Source organism: Astatotilapia calliptera, chromosome 7 (genome assembly GCF_900246225.1).
Source record: "Astatotilapia calliptera chromosome 7, fAstCal1.2, whole genome shotgun sequence".
NCBI classification, from domain to species: Eukaryota; Metazoa; Chordata; class Actinopteri; order Cichliformes; family Cichlidae; genus Astatotilapia; species Astatotilapia calliptera.
Window position 1 is genome coordinate 37,226,146 of NC_039308.1, and position 18,394 is coordinate 37,244,539.

General features: G+C 41.0%; 1 protein-coding gene across 1 annotated transcript; it reads right to left on the minus strand.

Moving 5' to 3' along the window:
• Positions 1 to 1,188: 1,188 nt before the first annotated feature.
• On the minus strand, positions 1,189 to 17,831 carry zer1 (zyg-11 related, cell cycle regulator). Its single transcript, XM_026174595.1, has 17 exons — positions 17,779 to 17,831; positions 17,424 to 17,659; positions 15,415 to 15,631; positions 15,178 to 15,328; positions 12,719 to 13,173; positions 11,517 to 11,690; positions 11,309 to 11,423; positions 11,038 to 11,184; positions 10,769 to 10,942; positions 10,186 to 10,401; positions 9,565 to 9,606; positions 8,813 to 8,932; positions 8,095 to 8,210; positions 7,794 to 7,982; positions 7,600 to 7,697; positions 6,902 to 7,004; positions 1,189 to 6,384 (listed from the first exon to the last, which is right to left on the minus strand). The coding sequence occupies exons 3-17, from the start codon at positions 15,579 to 15,581 to the stop codon at positions 6,297 to 6,299; spliced, it is 2,355 nt and encodes a 784-aa protein (XP_026030380.1). The 5' UTR covers positions 15,582 to 15,631; positions 17,424 to 17,659; positions 17,779 to 17,831; the 3' UTR covers positions 1,189 to 6,296.
• Positions 17,832 to 18,394: the final 563 nt, after the last annotated feature.

Consider the following 18,394-nt stretch of genomic DNA (forward strand, 5'->3'; position numbering starts at 1 on the left):
GGGGGGGGGGACAAAACGCTTGGACACTGCTAGCACGGGGCGCCTACAAAAACGCAAAGCAGGAGATTAAGCATAGCTGATTATGTTTCCAAACCAACTTCATTCCAAGCCAAAGACTAGAAAATATGGTGAAGCATGTCTTCCCTTTGGTCTCCCCTGCAGCATTGGTTTCCCCTTCATTGGGTGCACATGCTGGGCTGTTTAAATCACGGACAAACAGTATCCCACATTCTTGATTTTTAGAATGTCAGAACTACTCCTGACATTTTGGAGATGTTAGCTCTTTATACAGTAAAGTTACAGTGAGAACATTTTTCTTGTAAAACAAAGGGGGGCCTAGCAAAAAGAGTTTGGAAACCACTGATTTAGTTGAAAGCAGGTGAAGACTGAAATGTCTGCCTGTATATTTCAGATTGAGATCAAATACATATAAAATGCAGAGTTTTTTAACTTGCAAAAGGTAAATACTTAAGAAGTGTGCACATATACTCTTAGCACTGGATCCCAGGCCTGGAGAAATGGGGAGGGCTGCATCAGGAATACAGCAAGTTTTAGCCAATGGTCATTATTTAAATCTTAAGGTACAGACAGACGAACTTTACATTACTGTATTTGAAGGTGGTACAATCACAGCAGTTTTTGACTGTGTAAAATATTTTTGTTTGTTTGAATTTCAGTCCTCTGATAAAGATGATTTAATGCTGATTTATTTATTTTTTAATAAAAAATTAATTTGTTATAATAGATTTGTAAGGAGTTGCTAATGTCACATATAAGGCAAGCTTCTTTTTCTTGGGCAGACAAAATGCCCCTATTACTGAATTGCAGTTTGTTATCTACATGAGGAAAGGCCCTCGAATTTGGACTGTTCTAAATCAGTGGTCCCCAACCACCAGTCCGTGAGGCGTTTGGTACCGGGTATGAAATTCATGGTTTTAAGGGGTTTTATCGTTAACTCTGTTTCCCTGGCTCTTTTCCCGTGTGTTATGAAGAAATCCTTTTTTTATTTATTTTTTTATTTTGTTGTATTTATCCGTGACACCTTAAAGACCAGTCCGTGAAAATATTGTCAGACATAAAAGGGTCTGTGGCGCAAAAAAGGTTGAGGACCGCTGGTCTAAATGTTTGAGGATTTAAAACAAACAAACAAACAAACAAACAAACAAGCAAAGAAAAAAAAAAAACACATTATTTTTTAAACCACTCCATCTTTATTGCTTTGTCATATTTTTACACCGATGTCCTGGAACTACTGTGATCAGGAAAACGTGGAACTCCAAACTGTCTGGATCCAAAGTTCTTCACTTCAGTTTGGACTAAACTTATCAGCAGTTACAAAACAAAATGAGAACAGAGTGTGGACAAACAGGAAACCTAGTGGATGAAATCTGAAAGGCTTTGCCACACAGCAGTTCTCTCTCTCTCTGTGTTTTTTTTTATTATTATTATCAGTACATACATCTTCATAAATAAAGAACAGTTAAACCCAAAGAATAATGTTGTGTCCAGAAAGCATAAATGGAGACATTCAATGAACAGAACAGGCGACTGAGAAAGAAGATCTGTGCGACTCTAAAGAGCTTTGATCATGCATCAAGTCCTCCTCATATTCAACTTCCACACACACTGAATCATCATGATCATAATGGTGACCGTGAGAAAGCAACAGAGACCTGCACCAATCTGATCCCTGAAATCACACAAAGAAAAACTGTACACGAGAACCAGGAAGCGCGTTTGGTTGGAAAACCGACGCGGCTGATATGAAGTAGCTTAAATCCATCAGTCAGGCACCGCTCATGAGCATGAGGACTGTAACGTTAAACCACAGGAAACAGGACAGCTGGTGATGTGTTCCTTCACTGGCGTCATCTGGGAGGGAAGCCCAGCGTCAGAAGCCTGGTGAATCAAACTGCACTCCAACTAAATCCTGTTAACAGCATCAGCGCCGCTTTCACCCCATGAAGTGAAGACAGTACTTAATCCCTGTTCCTCCAGCCCCGCGCAGGCAATTTATTAAAGTGGCATCAAATCAATTCTGAGAATTAACGAATCACTGACGTAAAACTGCATTCAAAGAATAAATAAGTGTTTGGGGGCATTACATAAGGTTTAAAAAGAGGAGCCGAGGAAGGGCGATTATCCTCAGAGGAAAAGTCTGAAGCTAAAGTCGCAACGTTGTGGGAACAAACTGTAATATTCTTAAAACGAGAGGCATAATCTGTAAGGACTACTCTTATATTCTGAGGTATTATGAAATTATAGATTTTAATGTTAAGGAAAACAAACATTTCTGAGATGGTTGAAAAAAAAAATGTGAGAAAAACTGCAATTTTATTGAAATCAAACTTGTAAAAATATCAAAAATGCTGTGAGATTAAAGCTGTTAATTCACTGGATACGACTGATCTCTGAGACAAAAAGTCAAAAAAAGAAAAAGAAATGAAAATCTAATATTGTTTCCTAGGTTTGCTGTTTATTTGCAAACCAAAAAAACTACATTGATATTCTGTGAAAATATAAAAATCACAGGAAGGACAAAACTTTAATATAAATTAGTAAAAAAAATTATTTTGATACAATAAAATCAAATTTAAATTAAAAGAAAATAAACTAATATGTATTTAGGTCATAAAGTTTGAATTTCTAAATTTGAGATGGAAAAACTAATATTCTTTGATGGTTAAAAACAAAGTCTCTCAGTACACTTCTAAGAAAGCACTGAAGTATTTGTTGAGGTTATAAAACTCAAATGTCCAATAAAAACCTCAGAAATGTCTTAAATTTGCAAGAAACATTATGAAACAGAGATTACGGTTGTAAAAACCTTTGAAATTTTCCTTTCAAAGTTTTACATTTTTGGAAATGAACAAATAAACTATGGACTATATTATATATAGCTTCAGGTTATTAAAGTCACACTGACCAATGTTAAACTGAGGTAGGAACCAATTTTGCTTTAAAAACTTGATTTAAAGACTAAAGGAGAGAAAATAATAAAAAAAAAAAAAACCTGTAATATCCTCTGACATTAAACTGGTTAGTTTATGATAGAAAATTATAGATTTAGAACCTATTTAGTTATTTATTTATTTTCGATTAAAGAGCCACAGTCCTCCATCCTGTACTGTTTGTAGTTCTGGCAGTTTAACAGATATTTTTGAAGGTTCAAAGTTTTTCCTCAGAACCCCCCCCAAAAAAACAACAACAAAAAACACACACATCAGAGGCGAGTGCGAGGAGGAGCAGAACTGATGTGACAGAAGATACCGAAGGATTTATTCACAACTTCGTGCTAGAGGAGCAGCACCAATCGAGCAGGAAAAAAGGAAACGAATGCCAACTGTCCTGTTCACACTAAAATCAAACAGCCAGATGTAACCAGGTGGTTTGTGACGTTGCCAAAGCTGTTGGTCTTACTTGGTTGGTTCTGCTAATGGTGATTAATGTAATTTAAAAAAAAACAAACAAACAAACAAAAAACTACAACAACCTGAAACTGCAGTTTAGAAATAAATAATTACATTAAATCTGTAAACACTAAAATTCTTTAGAATTATCTGCATTTGGAAGTTTCCACCTACTAAGCTAAAAGCAACTTTTCGGAATTGAGATTGACATTTTTTTTTTTTAATTTTTTTAATAAAGTAAAGTTTTAGTTACTTAATAAATTAAGAATACCGTTTAAAAGAGGAAATTCCTGAAGTCATCTTTAAAGCTACAAGAGGAAAAATGCCAGTGAAGGAACTTTTTAAACTCAAAGACATCTTCAAGGTGCCCTGTGGAGGTTTTTCCTTTCTTTTTTCCACCACTAGGGGTGCTGTTGAGCTAAGAAAGAACACTTTTCCTGGATTTCTGATTCAGGTGTTCAAGATATTCAGCTTTTGAATGTTTATTGTGAAACAAACAAATTGACCATGGGACCTCCACAGGGCATCTTCAGGGACACTACAGCAAACAGAGAGGAGAAATTAAGAGTCTGGTTGTTGTTAATGTGTTTAAATGTGTTAAAGTGTTAAGTTTAACCGTAACCTGGTCAGCAGGGGTGGGGATTAAACATGAAACTTAACCTCCCTTCCTTCTGGATGACTAAACCTTAATTTGAAACAAGTCAGATGTGATTTTCTTTTTGTCTTTTTTTAAAGATCCCATCACCAGTTTTGAACATACAAGTGAACACGCAGTTTTATTTTCCTCCCCTTAGCTTTTCAAAATAAAACTGTTTGATTTAAGTGAAGGAGTTATTTTAGCAGCAAGCTGAACGACCAATAAACATGATGGGCCGTCAGGTGTCCTCAAAGGATAACCGTTTATCTTCCAACCTCCTCTCTTTTAGTATCATCTGGACCACTGGAAGCACCAGGGAGTTCAGAGGGTTCTGGGCTTTTAACACCACAGAGAGAGCAGTACGAAGCATCAAAGCTCTAGTAAAGGCCAAGTATGTGGACACGTGAGTAGACCTGTAGAGGAACTCCAAAGGCTTTCCATTAGCCTGCGTTTCCAGGTGTTTAGGTGTCCAGCTGTACTGGATTATTGTTGTTTCATTTAATTTAGTGTTGGGCTTCCAGAAGACTCAACTCTGTTAATAATGAAATGAAAATTGCTGAATATTTTACTGAGTTGAGTAGAGCTGTACTGACACTGATGGAGATTCTCATCATGTAGAACCGCTGAATGTGACACCACTGAGGTCTGGCATTTGACAGTCCATGTTTAGTGCTGTAAAACAAAGCATGAGAATCGAGGTCTGCATGTCTGGGTCTTTTTTCCATTAGACTTCTATAATCTGACTTCACAGGAGTCACCCCCTGCTGGACATTAGAAGTAACACATGTCTGCCCAAAAGGCTATGTGAATCTTTTGATATACAGTATATGTCCAAGTCAATTCACCCAGAGCCTGTGCAGGGATCAATTCTTACTGTCTGTCATCAGTAGCTCTTTGTTTGTATAGAGGCTTTATCACTTTGTATCCAGAAGCCTTAATGTCCACATACATTTGTCCATGAAGTGTATTTGCTTTGATTAATTTCACCTCCCTCTTAGTTTAAAGCTCACCGCTGCTTCCAGTAAGAGTTACCAGACTGGTTAAAGGTACTTTTTTGTTGTAAGTCTTTGTTTAAAAAGAGTTTAAAACCTAAACAAAAATCACAAACACCAACAGAATGAGAAGAAATTACTACGTTGTTACGTATGGACCTGCAGAGATATCAACTCAAGTTTGACTTCTATACAACCAGAAGCCTTTTCCCCCCAACCCAAGAAGCTGCCCCCTGCTGGTCACTAGAAAGAATGTAGGCTTTATAATGTTAGAAAAAAAGGATGCTACACTGGCCGACTGCACTTTTTGGTTCAAAGTATTGCACAACAGTACAGCCTGTCCCCATTAAAACCTCAGCTGATATCTCTGTAGCTCAGCACACAGACGCGTTGGACATAATGTCAGAACTGCTGTTTCTTTACAGTCTGTTGTTACCTTGAGTTAACTTTAAACTCATTTTAAAAGCTGGAATCTGCAGTTTGAGTACCTTTAAGACGGGAGGCTGAATTACATGTGAATGGTCCTTTAAAGAGTTTACAGGACTGCTATGAATGATTCTGTGTATAGTTTCTTAGCACTGACTGCAATCAGCCAGACCTAAAGAGATTTAAATACAGCGTAAAGTCATGAGTGTTTACAGTTGTATTATAAAACATACACACAGTAAAAGGATGAGACCCACACATAATATTTACATATATAAACAAAGAAGTCCATCACAGAGCCGCGAGGTCTGCAGCCCGCACACTTAATGGCTAATATTCACTGTACATGTGTCCCACGGCTCCGCGGCCTTCGCTAGCACGAGCGAGTGTGAGCTGAGGCCTCCGACTCGCCACGCGGCCTTTTTTTTTTTTTTGTTCGGTTACCGACAGCGAGCTGGGGGCGGCTGGCGCTGCCGTCCGCTGAGAACCGAGCATCACTACGGCTGTTTTGTTCTGGTTTAAACCTTTGACACGCAAACACACTCACACTCACACTGAGAAATAACAGTCACCCAACCCCACAAACCTGCCCCCAACAGAAGAGATGTGCAGCAGATGTAAACACCCTCACGACAAAATACCATGCACCACGTCTTAAGTTCTATGTGTCAAATATCAAACTGCTGTGAGGAGGGTCAGAGACACTGTTCTAACTCTACAAAAGAAGAATTATAAGAATAATGCACACAATTGACCCTTGTGGTGATGATGGTGGGAGGGGCCTCAGGTTGGTTTTCTGGATATTTACTGGGAATTTCGGCTCCCTTGGCGTCACCCTCTCTGTCCAAAGTTTGCATCCTGTCCGGGATTTGTTTCCATCGGGTCTTCTTTGAAGTTTTCACAGTGCTCCATTACTTTTCTGCAAGAAGACAACAGTCACAGGTTGGAATTTTGACCAAGACGTTCTTAATTCGTAAAAATATTATATATATCTATTTTATTTCCATGGAAATCATCTGTGAAGCCACATCAGCGTTAGTTTCTTTGCTGTGCTGGGAGCTGGTCGTGACTGGTGGGCTTTATTTCTCAGCTAGCGTTAGTTTGACTCAGGAAAGATCCCATTTTTAAAAAATTGAATTACCATCTATTAAGGTAATGGCATTAAAGCACCTAACAGTAGAAAAATGTCACCTGATACATGTTTTAAAAAAAGGGCTTGTGATATCTGACCTGCTGTGTTTGTAAGAAAAAAAATACAGAAATATGTGATTCAGCCTCAAACACTCGGTGATCAGCCCCAACAACTCTTATCATCCTCTCTGCTGAATGCAACAGAGGGCTTCTAAAAGCAGGAAAATGAGGCTTTCTGACTGCTGCCCAGCCTCTGACTCAGTTACCACATCATCCTACAGTTTGTTCAGAGCCGTCAGTCTCACCGGGCCATGTCCTTTGTGTCCGGATGTGAACTCTCCAGCTCCAGAACTTTCTCCAGAAGAGTCATTCCTCCTTCTTTTATCAGCAGAGGACAATACTTGCTTGCTGCAGAGTAGGAAAAATGCAAATGGAACAAGTGTGAGATTCCCAGAGAGTGGACTGGATAGAACATTAGGCCCAAAAGAAGCAGGTAAAGAAAATAAAAAAAATTAAATTAAAAAAAAACAAAAAAAACAAAGCAGTTTGGAGACAAGTAAACAAGTAAAGATAATAGCCATGTCCAAATTCATGGGCTGCATCCTCCTGAGGACCCGGCCTTTGCGGTCTACGTGGGCCGGGTCCTCAGGAGGTCGGGTAGGCCGGAAGTGCGCGGCTGTGAAATTGGACGGTCTAGCCTTCTGATTTGCGTCATTGCTGTGTCGGAGGAGTTTAATAAACTCGGCTGTCTACTCCTTTCTACCCAAAATATAACAGGACACTGATGCAAATTCTCGATCATCTCACACTTCTGTTTGATGTTTATTCAGCTGTGTGAAAACTATAACTTTAATCTCAGCCAAACCGATTTACTTAGGAGGATGCAGCCCATGAATTTGGACACCCCCAATGTTTCACATATGTCAGGTGACATATAAACCCTTCAGGACAGCTTTAGGGGTAAACGACACACGCTGCGCTCTCAAAGCCTCTTGATACTCACGGTAAACTGACACCAGGTTGTAAAGAGCCCATGTGGCCCAGTGCTGACTGACAGGAGAGATGCTCTGAGGCAGCAGTCGGAGGATCGGCTCGAATGACCTGAGAGAGGACCGTCGCTTTGTTAATACATTCAGACAGGACAAGCCACCAGCAGCTGTGGAAGTTCACTGTAGAGGGGAAACGGTAATCGATCACCTGTAGTTGATGTTGCGCCGCGAGCTGACGTCCCAGCTCTGGATGGCTTCCCACATCTTCTCCATCACCATGTCTCTCCGCGGCTCCTCCATCTTCCAAACCTCAGGCCCGTCAAACATGATGTGCGACAGCACTCCACAGGCGTTGTACGACACCTCAATCCCATCGGCCTTACTGTCCAGCAGGTTACTGCAAAGAAAACAGACGGAGAAGAGGACATGAAGAGGCTGAGTGGAGAGACTGTGCGGACCAATAGTAACCACCAACAGAGTCTCAGTCCAGGTGTTTCTGCCTCTGGTACCTGAACACTGTGATGAACTGTGGGGTGAGCAGCTGTGGCCTCAGAGCTTTGACCTCAGCCACGTTTCCCAGAAGACCCAACATATTGCGATGAAGCTCCTGCTTGTCTGGAAACTCCTGCAGACAGAAATCATACAACATGAGATGAAAACATTTAGAAATGATGGCACAGCGAAATTCTCCATGACGATTGCAGAACTGTATAGTTAAGTGATAATTGTATCCCCTCAAATCCACTCAGTGTTTACAGGTGAAGACAAATTTCAGACCAAACTTACAGCAGAAAAAAAAAAACCCATAAAAAGCAAAAATGTAACGACTCTTTGAAAGGAACATAACAGCAAAATAAAGGTACACACTAAGTTTAAGGATAATGGTGAACTTTTTTTTTTAAACTGTTTCCTCTGACACAAAATTAATTTTGACAGAAATATTTATTTTAGTATTTTTCAATTATTACACTTATCATCACCTTAACAGTGTGTGGACACGAGCTGTACACGAGTAGTAAAAGGACGGCTGCACTTTATTTTATACTCCTAACAGCTCCTTTCATGGTTTTGGCTTTAATAACAAAAGCGATCGTTGTTCTCGAGTCATTTCTTGTGAATCGAGCAACTTCCTATATCAGTTCAGTTTCTATATCAGTTCTGAAGAATAACGAGCAGCCTGGCTCATCTTCATCACCATAGACACAGATGGGTGCAGCCTGGACTCACCTGCAGACACTCCAGGAACAGGCTCATGCCCCGACAGTTCAGGAACATCTGACAGTTGTCGGGCGTCTCGTCTGTGATGTTCCACAGGGCGCTCCAGGAAAACTCCATCACCTGGTCACACTGAGACACACACGCAAACACAAAACATCTGCTTTAAACAACAAAACAAAATAAAGTCTAACTGAATAAAGGTTAGTTTTCATTTAAACGATGATGATGAGGATCTGTTTCCTGCTTCCAGCAGGTGGAAGTGTTATGTTTTCAGTGCTGCTTGTTTGCCTGCTTCTCACCAAGAATAAATAAAAAAAACAAAAACTGGGCTTCAGGAGATTTGGTGGAGCACAGACAAAGGAAGAGACGCTGTAACACTGTAACACCTTCTCAGTCATTATAAATGTCTGGGAATTTTCAAAATTAAACACCTCCACATTTGTTTCACTAAGAGGGAGAGTATACTACATTCAAGACATAAAATGCTACAAACACTCTGGCATATCAATTTAGTCACATGATTACTGAGCTGAGTTTAGTAATCATGGTTTTAATAGTAAAGCAGGGCTCATTTTGATGTATACAGTAGTATTAAAAATAAGCATGAATATTTCTCTAAAATGAGCCAGTGTCACTAGCCTGTAGGCCGTGAAAAGATGATTAAACGGGGCGCTATTAGTGAGAGAGAGTGCATCGGCCTTTGTGAGCACTCTTTCAGTTTCTAAAAGCCACATATAAATCTGTAAAGCACTTAAACTCACCATTCTGTCCTGTAACTTCTTCTGAATTAAATTCAGCATTGTCTGAGAATGAGAAAAGAGTCAGGAATGAATTTATCACCTGTATAATCAGCAGCTGATTTCAGTCAAAATGCAACACAAACATGAGAAAATGCAGCTTTGCTACAGAGAAACAATCCTGAATCCACTTTGAAGGTAGGACACCAGCAACAGACTCCTGAAGGCTACTTTTACTATAACGTTTGCTTTAAGTTATCGTAAATCAGACTAAATAATGCTGCTGCAGCCATATATCACACCATAGATGTAGTACAATTTTAGCATGTTAGCCCACAGTGAGTGCGATGGCATGTTGGTATAAAATTCAAATTACAGAGCACGTTCTTTTTCCAAACATGGCTAAAGCGCTGAGATTGGATCTGAAATATCTGCACTGCTGTCATCACATGCTCTCAGTGTGTTCACACAGCTTTCCTCTGGGTGCTCTGGTTTCCTGCCACACCAAAAATAAGCTTGTTAGATAATAGGAACTCCTGCTGCTGACCTTGACTGGCAATAAGTAACAGGCCTGAGATCTGAAGCGGATCACCGACTTCTACACTAAGGAGGAAATTTATCCAAGACTTTCCAAGGTTTCTTTACCCTCACAAATCCCATCTTGCCCACAGCCTCCTTATGGTGGTTGTCCACCTGGCAGACCAAAGCATTGCAGAGGTGCACGGCGATTCTCTGGATGGACTCATCCTGCCGGGCCGGCTCCAGGATCTTCAGCAGCAGCTGGTTGACGCGGCTGTACTGGAACTCGAGCTCCTCTGGGATGCTGAAGTTGCACAGAGTCAGGCAGCAGTTCCTCTGGACCTGGTGAGGAAACAGGAACTCACAGATTCACAAATCAAATGTAATCGAAGAGCGTGATTCTAAATATATGATGGCCTTTGTTAATAATCAACTGAAGGCTAAGATGCATAGTCAAGGTTTCCTATCAAATAGTGGACCTGAACAATTTCTGAGCCCTTTCTGATCTCCCAATCCTGCCCCCAGTTCTGAAGACGCCGTTTTATACATACTTCAGTCCTACAATAAAAACGCAACTGAAGGTTTTAGAGCTTCACATAACACAAAATCTGCCCTTCTGCTTTAATTCTGTTAGTGTGGCCACTGACCATAACACTCTGCTCAGCTTATTTATGCAGCAGCTGGTTCATGGGGATGATATCAGACTTACAGTGACCTCCTGGTAGTGCTCCATCCCATTCAGCACCACCTGAATGACCTCCCGCCGTAACCGCACACTCTGATCGCTGCGGTACTCGGTGTTGGTCAGGTAGAAAAGAGCAGCGCTGCCCGTCACCTGGATGCTCTTATCGTATTTATGGCACTTCAGTGCTGCGATGACGAGCTGCAAACAAGGAAACAAAGGTTTCAGGGGAGGAATGAGAAGCAGTCAGGAGAGATGATCACAGGAAGTAATTGAAGGAGAACTTTAAGTCCTACCTGCAGAGCGCGGAGCAGCTGGCTGCAATGTTGTATCCTGGCGATGTCAAACAGCTGATTGATGGCTCTGTGGGCGAGCTCAGGGCGAAACTCTGTGTAAGCCTCGATAGCGTTCAGGACCTGGTCTTCATTCTTTGATCCAGTCACCTGAAAAAGTCCAGAAACACAAAGATTTAACCAACAAAACAAACCTTGAATAAAGCGCTATAGATTGTATTAATCTGCAGTTCAGCCTGGTGTGATCAGCTGAAAGAAACCCAGGTTCAGGTACCTTATAGGCAGGGATGTGCGTCACATTACAGAGGGTGGTGTCGTACAAGCCCAGAAACTGCAGGGCCCTCTTCAGCTCCTGGAAAGGGTAGATGCTGCTCTTGCACGGTTCAGTGCTAATGGAGAGAAAAACACAGCTTGTTAAGAACCTCATTTATCATCTGAGGGTCAATAAAGGGAGATTCCAGCCTCAGCTCATCGTTACCCACCTCGGACGCCCCATCGCTTCTTCAAAGTGTGGAACTGTGCAGTTGTCTAGCATGATGTGACCCGAGATGTCCAGGGACATCAGGTGTACCAGACGCTGGACGATGGCCGTCAGGATTTTCTTGGTCATCTTAAACTTTGAGATCCGCCTGCTCTCCTGGGAGATGTCGAGGTGCCTGAAGAAGGAGGGAGTGTCATCAGTGACTATTTTTCAAGTGATCAGTGGGCATACAAGGGGAGCTACACATGTACTAAAATGACAACATGCAAACTGCTCTCAGTTTATCACAGTTTTTTTTTCCTTCTCTTGGCTCAGGATGATGTCACCATTTAGCCAAAATGACAGGGAGTCTGTTTTGACAAATAAAGATGACGCTTTAAAATCTAAGAACACTGCATCAGGTGTGAAGCACAGCAGTGGTAACATGATGCTGCACGGCTGTTTTGCTGCCAGTGGTACTGCTACAATGAAAACCGACTACCTCCAAATTCATCAACTTTAACTCAGCATCTAGATGGCTTAAACTTAGACATAGTTTGATGTTCCAATAGGACAGTGATCCCAAACACATCAAAACTGGTCTTAGAATAAATAAAGCAGGCAAACATTAAGCTTCTGGAATTCCCTTCCTGCTTAAATGCCAGAGTTCGTGCCAGGACACCAAACAATTTAAATGTGATCAAATATCCAGCCAGAATTATCAGGGAAGCTTGTTGATGGCTACCAAAGCATCTGGTTGCTAAGGACTCCTCAGCGATTTGCTAAGGGACATTTAAATATTAGTGGAGATATATCTTTTAACCCTGTGTGGATTAGAGAAAATCCAAAATAAAATCAAACTTGTGCACTCAGTTCTTGTTTGTTTGTTTGGCTTTTTTTACAGCCCTTACAGATGTATGCGGTACAGTCATTTCACAGAACAGTTTAAAGATATCATTAAAAGCCCAAGATTCCCCATCATTCATGCCCATGATTAGTTTATGGAAACTTCAGTGTCTGATGAAAGGTCTCCTTTTACCTACAAGAGATGACCACAGCAGATAGATCTGAATTTTTGATTTGGCACTGATTTTCACACTGGTTGCCCTCTTTGACCCTTCTGTGGATTTAGGTCTCCTCCCAGTCTTGAACCAGACATTAATACTTTTTATTTGATGCGTTAAATGAACGTTAACCTCTCATCCCCCACCCCACAGAGCTTACCTGAGATTAACGAGCTCCAAAACTGTGCTGATCAACTCCTCGGATAGGTCCACGTTGTAGAGAACAAGAGAGGCCAGTCTGTCCCTCCACTGGGTGAGAAAAGATGTCCCCAGTAACTGTACATTGGACAGATCTAGCGAGGTGAGCGACTTCAGGGGTTTGAGCAGTGTCTCGGGGTCCAGCTCTTTCGGCATGCCACCCAGGTTGAGCAGCCTGAGCCGGTTGAATCCCTGGAAGTTAAAGTCTGTTTCTAAAGCATGCCGAGAGGAGGGGCTCTCCTCCTCGTCCTCGTCTGTGTCCTCGTTGCAGGCGAGTGGGGCGCCGCACTTCCTGTAGAAGATGTTGCTGCAGCCGAAAAGACAGAGAGACACCAAAGTGTCGCGGAAGCAGGACAGTGCTTTCAAGCTGCGGGACGACAGGTTGTTGCAGTAGGTGAGGTGGAGCTCGATCAGGTCCTGCACACAAAGGCAGTGATTAGTGGGGCCAAGAGAAGAAACCACTGACATTAACTTCTCACTGTCTCTATATCATGAAATTCCTGTCAGACGGGGTTTTCCCAGGCTTGAGACATGAATTCTCTCCTTCCTCCAGTTTTGTGCATTTACTTCAAATAATTAGCATTTTTGATGATAACAAGGTCAGAAAAATACATCAGAGTTCTGTTAAACAAGGCATTCATTCACTTGACTTTACACTCTAATCGTGCTTACTGCCATGCAAAGCCTTGTTCTGAGCTCATGTTTCCTTCACACAGGCTTTATTTGTGCGGGCCACCAGTGAGGACAATGCCAGTCACACTTAATTTACTAGCAAACATTTCCCTCAGTCCTATTTTGAAAATTCAGTTGCTGTCAGCTCTAGCACTTCGTGTCTCCACTGGCTGGCTCTCTGGGAACGTTGCTGCTGTGCCAGTCCTCAATATAAATCCTCAGAGAGGATGTCATCCAGCAGTCAGATAGACTCCAGCTCCTCCATCTTGGACTGCAGCTGCTAGTGCTCGCTCTGCAGCCTCGGTTTGTTTAGATTAGAAGCACATAGACCACTTCTCCACCTGCTGCAGGTTCTCCTTAAAGTGACCCACCACCAACTACAGTCAAGAAGGTAAAGCTGGAGTCTGTCCAACAACAGAATGAGAGACATGGGGAATCCTGATTTTATAGCTGCATGTTCGGCATTTTTCCCCCAGCTTTTTAGTTTATTAATAACCTGTGGGTGAAACCTCATGGCAGATCTGAAACACAGGGACACTGTGTGATCACACAATAGCAACCTACCAATCACAAGTTAGCCCCACCCTAAATCCTCCCTGCCTTGATGCCCTTTTTCACTCTACTTTTCTGAATTATGGTCCCATTAGAGTCTGAGATCATAAACTCATCGGGAAAGTCTCTACTGAGGTCAAAGGTCAAGTAACAAACAGATTTATACACTGACTTGTTTTTAAAACCAGGGCAGTTCACATCAGAGCATACAACACTACAGTGGGAGCTGAAAATAGTTTTTGCTGTTGTTAGTCTTTTATTTGTAGTGTTATCACTATTTAGGACAAACAGTCCAGAATCCACACACAGTAACACTGTGATCCAGGAGGGGAACGAGCAGCCACGTCTCCATGGGACACATGAAACTCTGCTCACTGTGCTCCCTCAAGCTCGTCTATCTCAGTGCCCAAGGTTGTGCTTAATGTTTTGCTGCTGTAACGCAGGAATTTATGGATAAATACAGTTTATATAACTTCATCTTATCTAAATTATACAGTTATTTTCTGCTTAGAGACATTTTAGGAGAATTCCCTTGTCACTTATAATTTTATTTAAATCTGATTTGTTCAGTTTTGTGAGAAACACACTGCAGGTGTAATGCCTGAGACTCCCCATCAACTTTTAGAACTGAAGAAACCTTTTGGATCACAGGCGAGACATCTTCAAGAACCCACCGGAAGCTCAGCTGCCTTAAACTCAAGCATTTTAAACTATCCAGTGTTTAAATGTTAATCAAATCAAAATGTATTTATATAGCACATATTAAAACAACAGTTTTGACCATAGTGCTTCACAGTCAATAAAAACATGAGACAGTTAAAACAAACAATAAGAGGACAACAAACAATAGGTAACAACGCAACAAGCTAAAACAGCCAACTAGACAGAATCAAAAGCCAAAGTAAAAAAATAAGTTTTAAGACGTAATTTAAAAGACTGGATAGACTCCGTCACATGCTCTGTCAGCTACACCATCCACCTTCAATGCAGTTTTTCTTCCATGATTTCTGATACTTTATGGATAGTTTATCTCAAAACAGAGATTTTATTTTTTAGAATAAGTACCAACCAGAAATTAGAAGCAGCACTGGCTGAACAAAAACAAATTTTCTTAATTTTTGGTGGGTTTCGATGGTCATATCTCCTGCCAAAAGCTTAAACTGGTGTGGTTACTCTTACCACCTTGTTGCCTCCCACCTGTTTTTTGATGGCTTCCAGGTCTCTGTCACGGACAAAGTCCTCTCTGAGCTGCACCCGGGTCAGTCTGGTGCTCCGGGGATCTGAGAAGAGCTGGAAGAAGCTCTCCTCTGGTTCAAAGTTACTGTCTGTGTGGACCAGTTCCATGTATCTGTAAAAAAAACAACAACAACAAAAAGCAATTAAAAGTCCATGGCTACTGACATGACAGGCTGAACCCTTTAGACTGTTACTCACGTGTTGACCAGCTTGTCGCAGATCTCACTGGGGAGGAAGATGTCTGAGCGCAGGCACAGCTTGTTCCTGAAGCCCTGGTAGCACATCGTCTTCTTCAGGTTCCTCAGGCAGAAGACAGTCGCCAGAGTCATGAGGCTGTCGGGGTTGTCTCCTGCTTTGGCTGCCATGTTCGCCTCTTCTTCTCTGGCTCAGATCAAGACGGGGCAGTGCAGGGGACCTGTGAGAATAAAACGAGTGAAGCATTTCTAATGAAACAGAAGAAAAAAAATAGTTCCCTTTTCTAAGCCTTTAAACCCAACTAAACAGCACCTAAATTTACTCAGGAACAGCTGTAAGAGACAGATCAGTTTAGCCTCGGATCGCTCGTGCAAATAAATTCACTGGAGATTTCTGGGCTATTTCAACCCATAAATATTCAGGCAATAGAAGAACTACTTCCTTCCAAAGTATGACCATAATGATCCCACCACATACACTTTACTCGGAAAATTAGGTATATTTAGCAAGTAAATTTAGCATTTTTATGTTACGGTCAGGGTTTTTACACTGCTCAGAAAAACAACTGGCCCACAAGTAATTTAGACAATGAATGAGGGGGATCACATGAGCATTTTCCTGTTAATTTTGGCCATTTGATTAAGAAAATTGGTGACTTTCTTTAGGCGGAAGGCCAAAGCGCTTCTATGCGTTAGCAACCTTGGTACTATATTTGATATATCAGGTAACTATATGGTTTTACAGGTAATAACATTGTTTATTCTAGAAGCCCTATGTTATTTTTAGAGCAATTCGAGTGGTGTGCTTGCAACCTTTTAAGCCTTCCTCTTGTGGTGAAATGATTATCATCAGAGCTATGTGCATATGCAAAAACATTTCTTATTTCTTATCAAATAGACAAGCAGACTGCGCCTGCAGACCTCGACCAACGCTGAAAGTTAACTCCACTCAAAACTCGGTCCCTGTCCCATTCATGACACAATAATTATTTAAACAGTTATAATCATATTTTTATAGATGCTGACACTTTTATTTTGAGTTTAATTGGTGAAAATCACAATAAACAGAAGTACTTTGATCGTGAAACTGCTATTATCCCCCCCAAACACACACAAATTTTCTGTACTTTTTACATTAACATCACGATTTTTTTTTACCACCATAACCCCACATTGTGACTGCTCTGATCACTGCTATTACAAATGTTAAAATAAGATAATACCTGCCACTTAGCATTAACTGCTGCCTGAAACTGAATATATAACCAAATTATTTTTTGTAAACTCCACTAAAGGTTCAAACACTTAATTCTGCAAGTTGATAAAATACTTTAAATGCAAAACTTTTCTGTAGCATAAGTTGGGAGCTGAAGTGAGCTGTCTGCCTACAAACTCGCTGAGTTTTTGTCCTGTCAGTTAAATGAACATGTTTCTGTTAAAGGGCCTAACTGCTGTCACACAGCGTGTTTACACTTATTTGCATCTTTGCATACATGTTAGCATTTTACTTCTAACTGCTCTGTACCTCCTAACATTTTCTATAAACACATTTTTCGTGTTAATACCAAAAGGTGATCACTGCTCCTGTTGGACTGAAGCCAGAGGTCCAGCTTTCACTGTTTTTTTTTTCTGTTGAGTTAGCCAAACACTCACACAGCAATGAATTCTGACTGTTACCAAGTTAGCAAGCTAGCTTAGCTAGCTACCTACACTGCAAAATAATTCCTTTTAACATCATTAACGCTGCGAGAAAACACACAACAGTCATGAGAGAGTCTCAACAGGCTCAAACACCGTGGATGAGCACTTGTTATTCAGAGTTTAGTTATAACTTGGGTCAGCAGTGGATTTCAGCGTCTGCATTAGCTCAAAGCTAACGATGACTTTCCCCCTGTGCTACGACGCTAGCAGACTTAGCCGGAGGAGCTAGCGCAGAGCTGTGCGTGTGTGAAGCCGGGATCCGAGCGCAGGGCAGCGGCATCTGAGTGCCAGGTTCCCCCGCTGGGGTCCTACCTTAGCTCTCGCCAAGGCTTCGCGTTCCGGTAGTAGCGACAAACTGATAATTATCAGCAGCCTTCACTCATCTGATTTTCGATTTCACCCGATGTCAACAAACAGGCTCCGCCTCCTGCTACTTCTACAACTCTTCTTCTTCGTCGTCTTTTTCTTCTCCGAGGTCGGTGGCATCCAGCAGCCAGGTGAACTTCCGCCAGTGGAGTGAGGCTGATTCCAAATCTGCAGAAATACTCCTATAAATATGGATATCCAACAAAGTAATACATTAAACAATACCAATAACGGTTCATTATTAACCTGTAAAGTTTACGTAAATCGCCACAAGTAAAAAGATGTTTATAGTCACACATACTATTTGACGTGGACACCTATTTAAATTCTGTTAAACCCAAGATCGTTCGCAGATTAGTCCTTTATTTTCTTGCCTCTCAGCAGCCATCTTGGTCATCCCAGCAGTTCTTTTGAGTACTGGATCAAAAATCAAAATTAGACCCACCAAGATATTAAAAACATACAGGAAAAAAGGTAAATGTATCTATATTCCCTTGTATGGAGGACGAAATCTGATGAATTTTTAAAAAACAAAAACAAAACAAAACCTTGTTTTAAATTTTATTTGTCATTTCCACAAAAATGAGAAAAACTGACTTACCTTTGTATGTGGAAGACCTAAACTGCCACATGTTTAAGAAACAAAAATCAGAACTACGAACAAATGCTATTAAATAGGAAAAAAATGAAAAAAGAGAGAAAGTAGAGGTATTACTCAGTTAAATAATTAATTTCCCTTCCTTCCTACAGGAGGATTAAAAGCAAGACTGAGATTGTTGCAAAAGAATAGCGCAAAGGTTTTGGGTAATTAGAGGATGCTGTAGTGCAATTATATAATAAGAAGAACACTACAAAAAAGCTTCTTCTTTAAAAAAAAAAAAAAAAAAAGCAGGAACCATGGTAAAAGATTGAGTATT

Excerpts from the sequence above, each read along its gene's own strand:
- zer1 (XM_026174595.1), bottom strand. The coding sequence starts at position 15,581 with ATGGCAGCCAAAGCAGGAGACAACCCCGACAGCCTCATGACTCTGGCG. Across the intron at positions 11,691-12,718 it reads TTGGAGCTCGTTAATCTCAG|GCACCTCGACATCTCCCAGG; the intron begins GTAAGCTCTGTG and ends CTCCTTCTTCAG. Across the intron at positions 8,933-9,564 it reads AGAAGTTACAGGACAGAATG|TGTGACCAGGTGATGGAGTT; the intron begins GTGAGTTTAAGT and ends TGTGTGTCTCAG.